This window comes from Branchiostoma floridae, chromosome 1, assembly GCF_000003815.2.
Source record: "Branchiostoma floridae strain S238N-H82 chromosome 1, Bfl_VNyyK, whole genome shotgun sequence".
NCBI classification, from domain to species: Eukaryota; Metazoa; Chordata; class Leptocardii; order Amphioxiformes; family Branchiostomatidae; genus Branchiostoma; species Branchiostoma floridae.
Genome location: NC_049979.1, coordinates 19544142 through 19553833, shown reverse-complemented (window position 1 = coordinate 19553833; position 9692 = coordinate 19544142). Strand labels below are relative to the sequence as shown.

The following is a 9692-nucleotide window of genomic DNA, read 5'->3' as shown; positions in this document are numbered from 1 at the left end:
TGAAGAACAGCTTTATCCTAACTAGTTGGATAGTAATTGAAACGTGTGACTGTTTCCAAAACCATATCCAGGTTGCTTGAGTTACTACTTTTGGGCGTATCTTATTACCTGGATGTCTAACCTACTTCGACATACCCCAATCATTTTCCCGTGCTGTGCACACTAACTCACCAGTTTTTGTCGGAAGGTTGTCACGCTTCCCGTGCTATTTAAGGTTCTCCTCCTCCCAGATCTGGAGATGCTTCGTTTCATTTCATCTTGGACCTGGCACCCAAAACGATAAAGATAAAATTTTAGACATTGAATAATGTTACTCTGTGGCACTTTCACACCAATCCGATTGTCAGTTGTTGTTTTTTTCATCATATTTTGCAATGTAATGTTTTATGTGTAGATTGAAGATGTTTTGCAAGTGCATGTGATCACGTGAATAGGTGAAGGAATGTACTTTTGCCTCAATTATTAAAAAAATTAAACTTGAAGAAGCCACTACGTATCATATCATTAAAATGATAACAATAAAAATGTAATGATAAGATAAAAATTACCTTTTCATTCAGCAGGCAGTGGAATATTAGAATAAACAGACCCTGGAGTGAAATAAATAAATAATGAAACACTCAACTACGAAACATGCACAAGCTACTGTCGTAGCAGTTAAAACTTATTAATCCTAGGCTTAGCTTTGAACGTAAAAAAAGAACAACTTAAAGAAACACATGTACAGACAAAACGACCAAAATATATACAATTTGGGAAGTCTTGCTGTCCATCAACGCAAACTGGCCGTTTGGTTGTGTTCGCATGACTATATGATTATATACATACGTGTTGCTTTCTAGTTTAACAATGGTTTGTTTAATTATATTGACGCGGAAGCAGAATATTAAACGTTAACATTAAGCTGCAGGAAAGAAGTAACACAGCTTAGGTTAGAAGACATTACTTACCTGCAAGGAGTTGATTATAGCGAAGGCGTAGGCAAAGAATATGGTCTCCCTCACGATGTACAGCACGCCCAGTACCCAAGTCACTCCCAATACACATATGAGAGACAAGGACACACGGACCCAGTGTCTGCAAAAATCCATCACATGAACATAATCAATTACAAATCTGCTGAATTACTATTCAGCAAAATTGTAAACATTTTGTCAAGGTATGACACATGTACCGAGGAGTAAACGACACCAGACTAGAAAGGTAACATATTCTCAAGATAGGTGACTGTATGATACGTACTGAACTGCACTGAAATTCTCATGACCTGGAACTTGCATGATTTACAATACCGAACACCGAACCAATCGTTCATTTCCATGAGTAATTGAAGTCGTTAGCTGACAATTGTACATTCCTTGAGAAATATTGGTGCTGTACAGTCGAAGTTTGGATAAGTCTTCAAAATGTCTTTTCAGGTTCGGTGTAAATATCATATTCAACCTCTTGTACAGCAAGACTAAATGATTATTTCTTGTGTCATCTTGTTGTAACTTGTTAATGTTGTACCGTCTTTGCCTTTGGTTCATAAAATGTAGTGAATTACTCGTGCACATGTGCACACGTCTTCTGAGGTGTTGATGTATATTGTACAATGAATGGCAAGGATAAGCTAAGGATCTACCTAATCTTTTTTCCCCGAGACTCGTCGAGTTTCCTACTGGATCTCTTGGTGTGGATGATTTTGAGCGTCATGATTAGGACCCCAATGTTCACCTGTCAGGAAAAGATGATACAGTTAGAACTTGTATGAAGACAGCGATTAGAAGCATTTAACAAGAGAAAAAAGGCAAAGAACATTTTTAAGACCATAGGGGCTGGGGTACGCTGTTCACGATGCCTAGGGAATGGCATTGAAAGGCTTAGCCGACTCCTCTCATTCTACCACCCTTCACCTCATCAACCGAAGTCAGATATCCATTTGTACACCTGGGTGGAGTGAGGAAAGTCGTGTAAAGTGCATTTCCAAAGGACAAAACATCGGTGGCCAGTCAGGGGATTAAGATTCAAGACATCTTGATTATGGGCCAAACATTCTGACCACTACGCTAACACGACCACACAGGCGCAACACGTACCAAGTATCATGTTCAGCGTCTAAAGGCGTTGGGCCGCGAATAAGGGAGTAGTGTCTTGTACGGATTTGGATATATGCACACTGACCAATATTGAAATTGACATAAAATATGAATTCTGCTTACCACTATAACAAAAAGCATCGGTCCCACAAAGCTAAATATGAAGTAGTTCTTCACAGCCAGCCAGCAGCTAGAATAAAAAGGGGGTGCCAAAAGTGAAATAAATATGTAGGTGTACAAATAAAGCCAAAAGAAACGAACAACAACAGCAACACATCATTCTATAAAAATAACGCCCAGTGAGGCGTTTTTATATCTTAATCAGACTGCAATGAGTGTTTTCACATAGCTAAGAATAAAATATTACTATTTTTCTGTGACGTATCCATCCAGCCCCATCAAGTAGTTGACTGTCACTGAGACACCCACCACCACGCCTGGTGTCCCTGTTAAAACCATGGAAACAGTTTGGTGTAGAAGAAGCCACATCTAATTGTAATTAGTAATTACGAAAAGAAGTCAGACTGTTTTTATTCTATATTACATGCAAAACTAAGTACAATGTCAGACTCATTAGGACTTTTAAAAAATGATTACATCATTTAAAAATGATGTAAACTGTATATACTGCAGGTCGATTTGAGCTTCTCGGATAAATAAAGGTTCAAACAAAACAAACAAACAAAGAAACAAACATTTACTTGGTGTTTCCGTTCAAACAAACAAAACAAACAAAGAAACAAACATTTACTTAGTGTTTCCTTCGAGTTTATGAGTATGAATATTTTGGACACCTCTACAAAGCATTGAATATCGGTAAAGCTGTCATTGCAAAACTCATTGGTGTCGTTTGGAACTCATTATTAATCAATCTCTCTTGTATACACTCAACAATATGTAAAACGCGTGTGCAAGTAATCCCAAGCAATGATGTATGTACTAACCATAGCCTAACAGATAGTAGTAGACCATTCGGGAACTCTTTAAGTTGAAGATCTTGACAAGTATGATGTACAGCTCTATCCCTTCCACACACATCCAGGCGAACACGGCCAGGAACAGGTAGTGGAGAGCGATGGCAATGACAGTACAGACGGTCTGGGGATGCAAAATTAAAGCTCATCTGTCTTGGTTCCAAGAAAAATCTTTCACAATAGCAGCTCTCAAATGTCAGAATGTTTTTCTCGGGAGTTCTGACTCAAATCTGACCTAAGCAAAGTTAAAAAACGTTGACGCATATTGTTAGGGACGATTACCCGGTGCCTGATGCCGACCAATGTGGTTTTATGCATTTCAACTTTCGTAGGGTGAGCGACATTTGTTTGAGTTATTTCAAGAGTTAAAACAATAGAGTTAACCCCTGGATTTGTGAAAGATTCTTTTTCATTTTACCGAGGACATGTCAGTGTTTTTATGTATACTCGTGCACAAATAATCGTTGTTATTGATTACAATGATATGTTGATATCATACACAGACCTCAAGACAGATTTGAATTGTATAAGCGCAACTAATCGAAGCAATTGGGTTAAGCAATTCTAATGGACATCTGAGGTCTTTCTAGAATCTTCTAATCGGAAAAAGTACCTTATTCTGCGTTTTGTCAACTGCGGCTAGGAAGACCACCTCAGCAACCAACAGACAGATGCACAAGTTTGCAAGTATTATGGTGCGGGGACAACGAACTCGTCTGAAACAAGATGGCGAACTGTCATTAGATGACGTCTGGCTATGGCTGGGACCATCCCTGCTTAATCGTGCATTTTATAAAAAGATGTCAGACATGAGTAGAAGAGATACAATCTAAAAATGAGGAATTGATGATCTTCACCTTCTTCCCAAGAAGGCACAGATGCAGAAGAGAAGACTCGCGATGGAGATGATACATCCGATGTAGGTGATGACATGGAGAGCAAATTCATCCTGGAAAATGCAAGAGATTGAATCGAGTAATGAAGGTGCACAATTTGTGGTGACATATTTTCATAGCTTCACTGTCCTGTAAGTAGATTGAGACAGAACAAGTAGAAGAATTATCATCGTAGTAGGCATCCTTCGGGATCTCTAAAATCTATTTCAACGTAGTAACAAGTCTTCAGATAGGCATCCACACACTTACCTTATGTCCTATTACGTCCACCAGGATCGCAAAGTTGGTGAGATGGTTACATTCACAGATGGTGTGGCCGTCATCAGTCACTTTTGCTGTGCAACCATCTGTAGACCAATTTCTTCACAAATAAAGGCAATATGGAGTTAGTGGTGATTACATATTCATATTTACATAGTGAATAGTTGATACATGCATGAACATTACCATACACAAAATAGTGTCATTTCCTCCAGTAATGATCTGTGTGCCTTCTGGCGTTTACAATGTCAAGGGACCTGAACAAACAATAAACAATAGCATTGCTTGGTAACTTGCATCTATCTGGACAAAAAGTACATACTCATACCATTAATACGTCTGACTGCTTACATTTCTTACTTTATGCATGCATTAGCAGGCAGAGTAGTTCTAAATTTTGTATTTCTCGACCAGCATTGCGTTTCATTGGGACACATGTATGTACTGTATATCTTTTTTGCATAGTGCTTTCTTAAAAAAAGGTACACATTGTCAAAATGACTGGCCCGACTAATGGGCTCTTGTTACTTTCGGACGTCTTCTCTTCGAGTAGGTTTTGGAGAAACTATTGATACGCTGTACATAGTCCATGAGATACTGTGTCATTTAAAAAAAATAATTCAAGTAGACTTTTGTTTTAAATGTACTTGTATTTGTGTATGGCCCATAATGCCTGAAATAAACAATAAACTAAAAACCTACCCGCGCGATTGGTTCCAGAAAGAGCAAAAAGATGTGGATAGGTTGACGGTCTGCAAAGAAGGAGACGATAAAAAGGTAATAAAATTTGTAAAAGTGGTTAACGTTATATTTATAGAGCACTTCTGGTAGAAAATTGCGGTATCAATGAGTGAATTACCTAAAAATTTCACATACGAACTTGACACGTACCTTGTCGTCTTGCTTTATATGTCCCAAAACGATGGTAACGTTACCACCAAGGTCGGACTCAGTAGAAGAGCTGTTTACAAGAGATGCCGATATAACACGAGAATTGACTATTGTCTCCTCCGGTCTGGTGTTGAAGTAATCCCCTAACGTGTTGTATAGGGCCACCACGACTTGTCGGTCCACTGGTGGGAGTGTGATCCTGTCGATCACGTCAGACCATTGTGGAGACGTACCAGCCTTCGTTAGGTTGGGATAGGTGGCGTTACCGGTTGATGCGGGGACAATGTCCATCACTGTGGTATAAAAGCAAAGGATTCATGAAAACAGTTATCCGTCGTTTTTCGTCAGTGACACTGGAGAAATCTTGCTAGCTGTGAATTGGTATGCAAAAAAGATCTAGTTGACGTACAGGTCTATCCTAACTATGAATTAGATTTCTAGCCAGCAAGATTTCTCCAGTGTCCCTCACGAAAAACAACAGATGTTGTTTAAAACGTCTGACCGTTTTCAAAATCATATCCGGTTGCTTGAGTAACTGTCGACTGACGTTTTGCGTAGCTTATTACCTGGATGGCTAATCTTCATCGACGTACAAAAGATTCATGATCAGTATAAATCTTTTAACTTTCTTAACACCTTCTTTATCTACTATCCCTGAAGGCGAGAGAACATTTCCCAAAGCCAAAGTAAACGGATCACACCTACCAACATTTTCCTGGGATATTGAGATTTCTTCAGTCGGCGAAGTCTTGGCCAGCAGTAAACCCGCCTTCTCCATACTGTCGCTGAGACTTGCTGCCAATCTAGGCTGGGATCCCTAACGACATTAAAGCTTAAAAGTTATCATAGGTTAAGAGTTACAAAGGATTATACAAAATCAACAGGCCACCCTTCCTACTCTGGGGGACTAACGTTGCCCCCACACCAATTTAATTTTCCAAAATTGTCATTTGTCGGGCATGTATGGCGCCTTTCCGACAGAAGAACAACAAAAACAGCTATGTCATGGGCTCCTAAGGGCACCCGCCCCAGGGGCAGGCCAAAAACTACACTAAGATGGACAATCTTAGATGATGGAAGGAAAATGGGGCTAAACAGCATGGGAAGCATGGCAGTAGCTGCGCAAGACCGCAACCTTTGGAGGAAGTATGCTCGACGAGTCGACCAATGCAACAGTGTTGCGGGAGGGTCTAAGGTCTAAGGTAAGGTCACTCTCAAGTTACAGTATCTCCTGGCCTCACATGACGTCACTCTACAATATTATCTACAAAAACAACTTCGTACCCACATTAGGACAAACAAACAACCAGTCTGAAAACAATTCCTCTGTTTCCACGGAGGTAATACGGCCATAAGAGGAAGGGCCCTTCTTGTCGTTGTAGGACAACTTATTCCTACTAGTTATATAAGCATCATATTGAGTTCATTAAATGAAAAATAAAAATGGATGAACACTTACCGATGGAACTTCGTTCCAAGCTGATCTGTACTTGTCTTTTAATACGATACTTCCGCATTGTACCATTGCCTGTCAATAAGTAAAGAACGATAAATCATCACATGTGCAGACTCAAGAAACAGAGGGAGAGGCAATGAAACTATAGGCCTGCGCCCACAGTACGAAGCACTAACCTTATGATTTGTGGTAAAACACTAAACATTCCTAAAACAATCAACTAATTGAACAATTACTTATTCTTCTCTTTAATGCCATACAAGCTTATTAAGTATGCGTAAAGAGAACCTTTCCTATTTTACATACCTGTGTAAAATCAGTGGCTATGCCTTTCCTTTCTTCCTGAGGTACGTTTTCGAGCTGTCGCTCCTGTATCTCCACCAGCGTACTGAGCATCCGGACGATTGTAATGATGTCCCCACTCAGGAGGATGCTCACGCTGCGGAGCCGATCCAGGATCATGGAAATGGCGTCCCCAGCAGATACGCTTTGTTTGAGCTGTGATGTAAATAACACAAGTCATATACATGTAATAGAATTAAGAAATACTTTATTAGCTTTTCGGGTTGTAAACTTGTTTAACTCCCCAAAAGTGATTTTCGATGTATCATGGATACAGAGCAACTGTCTATAACATTTACTACTAGTTTGACATATGGGCACCGGCATTTACGGCGGTATGTCATGATATTTCAGACAAGACACGGAATAACTACAAAAAGAGTTACACAGCAACTAGAGTCACAAGGCAAAATTGAAGCTATGTACATGGAATATTAAATAAAGTATAATGATAAAGGATAAATGTGAACTTGGACGGAGGACAATGTTGCCATACGTACAGAGGTTTGCAATTCTCTGACCCAAGCTGAAGTGTTGCTTGTCTGGCAGGTACCGTCAATGCTACAGTCGGAAACCGTTTCAACTGGAGAAAAAAGCAGAACACCACTTTTAGAAGTACTTAAGGGTGATGATTACTACTATTACTGGATTGAGCTGACTAATTACGGACCGTATAAGGTTATTTCTAGCTATAGAATCTTTATATTTATTAGATTTATTACAGAGGACGCAATGCCCGATCAAATAGGTACATCCAATTCAAAATGTCATACCATCCGTCGTAGTGATTGGCACAGATGACGTCGCTGCTGGACTACTGGTGGCCGTTGACGTACCTGCAAAATATGTTTATGTACAACATGTTGCTGTATGGTGTCAAATGTGGCGATAAAATGACAAAACAGACGTTATTAAGTTGCAATAAATGTGCCATGGATGACTTTGATCGTCTGATGACTTCAATTGCTGACACAATGACAAATCTTTGGTATAGATTACTGGACTTTTGAACCCAAACTCACTTATCGCATAGTCATAGTACTTTTAATTTTATCACTTTTGTGTCATGAACATTCTTTTGAATTACGTTTTTTTTCACATGGCACCCCAAGAAATACACAAGCATTACAATGGTGCCTACCCAGGGATGTTTATTCCACACAAAGAAAGTAGACAGACTATCTAACTTACTATGGGACAAAGTAGAACTTGTTGTAGTTGGTGGCGGTGTTGAGGTAGTATGCCTTGAAGTGCCTAGGTCAATAAAAGATGCAATTTGTAATATTCGAGCAGTAATAGACAGCATGTCATCATCATGAAACGCAAGTCAGTTACGTAAAGAATAGATAACCAAACATTGTGTAGAAACTGACTCACTCTTCTCCACAGTTGATCTTGTCGTTGTTGCTGACGAGGTGGTACCTAGGGCAATGAGACACAACAACACAGGTATGATAACTAAAATAATTCATTAGTTTAAATTAAACGCCAAATGGCAAACTGATCTTTTTAGATCTTGATGACAGCCTACTACAGATGAATCAATTTCTTAATCAGTGGCTCTCAAAATAACTTTCTTGAGAATTAAGAACAAATGACGTAGCTATTTTACTCCGGATATATCCAATGTTACATATTTTATGCAAACCAGAGTGGGAAATAGTCATAGGTGGTGCAAAAACTTACTGTCTTCCGACGTTGACCTTGCCGTACTCGCTGAAATACAGAAATCAAGTAAGAACTAAATGATCTATGTACGTCTAGAAATAGAGACAGGACACCTCGCCCGAAATGACATCAAAGTTCATAATGATAATAATGTATACAAAACTGACTGACTTACTGCTGCTTAAAGTTGACTGCCATGAAGTTGTTATGGGCGTGGTAGTTGAGGGTTCTGTGAACAAGGAAAAGAACTTCAATCTATGTAGGAAGCAACACAAATGTTTCATATTCAAGTTGCTATGGACATAGAAAATCAAAAGTTCCTTGCTAGAGCCGTAATATCAATGACACAGAAATCAATCAATCAATCAACCAACCAACCAACCAACCAATGACCTTTGATAATGCAGTCAGCGCTGTTTATGGGGACCACTCACGATCAAGGCAGTTGAGGAAAACAGACAGGCTATAGACAGGAGTCTTAATGCTTGGGTCTATGAAAAATAATCCATGGCTCCATCAAAACATGTGCACAGTGGACAGGTAACCATTTGGCAGAGGTGGTCATTTGTACATGTAGGACTGTACATGTACCTACCATGAATTTAATTCAGCGTTGTAAACGCATTCATTAATGATGACATTAGGGCCTATGAAAATATACAGGAATCTACTATATATCATTACATATTACAGCGAAAAGGGTAACACCTGATGTCTAAAGGACATTGCACTTCCCTGCGCTGTACATGTGACACTTGATCTTATATTGAACATAAAAATAATTCCTATCCTTTTTTATATTAATGGCAAAATTCTAAAAATTAAAGTTTGGAAAAATAATTTATGACGACCCTGCGGCCCCAAAACGTTCTGTAGATATAGAAGGAAGGTTGTATCTTAAGTACTGATCAGTACAGCTACATACTAGTAGATGTCGGCGTAAATCTCAAATGGACTGGAAGTTTGTTTTGTGTAAGATAAGGTAACACTTCATTACTCTACTTAATGGTTCCTTTTCTTGAAGCCTAAAGTTGGTCTGTAATTAGCCTAATCACAGCTGCTGGTCCGACCATTCACCTCTCACGCCTCAGGGCCTGACCGAGACGTCAACAACTCGCGTGAACGA

The 9692-nt window shown here is 39.3% G+C and overlaps 2 protein-coding genes across 2 annotated transcripts in view; both read right to left on the bottom strand.

The window, feature by feature from the left end:
- The window catches only part of LOC118412264 (adhesion G protein-coupled receptor L2-like), an 8639-nt gene extending 1591 nt beyond the window's left edge, over positions 1–7048 (bottom strand). Inside the window, exons 1-15 of the mRNA XM_035815044.1 lie at positions 6863–7048; positions 6560–6628; positions 5806–5917; positions 5101–5393; positions 4912–4961; positions 4198–4309; positions 3910–4001; positions 3666–3768; positions 3023–3176; positions 2446–2524; positions 2202–2268; positions 1625–1716; positions 951–1077; positions 549–590; positions 172–264 (exon numbers count right to left, since the gene is read on the bottom strand). Coding sequence (XP_035670937.1) covers positions 172–264; positions 549–590; positions 951–1077; positions 1625–1716; positions 2202–2268; positions 2446–2524; positions 3023–3176; positions 3666–3768; positions 3910–4001; positions 4198–4309; positions 4912–4961; positions 5101–5393; positions 5806–5917; positions 6560–6628; positions 6863–7018 — 1641 coding nt within the window. The 5' untranslated portion in view covers positions 7019–7048. The remainder of the gene's footprint in view (positions 1–171; positions 265–548; positions 591–950; positions 1078–1624; positions 1717–2201; positions 2269–2445; positions 2525–3022; positions 3177–3665; positions 3769–3909; positions 4002–4197; positions 4310–4911; positions 4962–5100; positions 5394–5805; positions 5918–6559; positions 6629–6862) is intronic.
- Positions 7049–7747: 699 nt separating this feature from the next.
- The window catches only part of LOC118412172, a 12866-nt gene continuing 10921 nt past the window's right edge, over positions 7748–9692 (bottom strand). Inside the window, exons 7-11 of the mRNA XM_035814922.1 lie at positions 8742–8795; positions 8585–8614; positions 8276–8320; positions 8090–8152; positions 7748–7764 (exon numbers count right to left, since the gene is read on the bottom strand). Coding sequence (XP_035670815.1) covers positions 7748–7764; positions 8090–8152; positions 8276–8320; positions 8585–8614; positions 8742–8795 — 209 coding nt within the window. The remainder of the gene's footprint in view (positions 7765–8089; positions 8153–8275; positions 8321–8584; positions 8615–8741; positions 8796–9692) is intronic.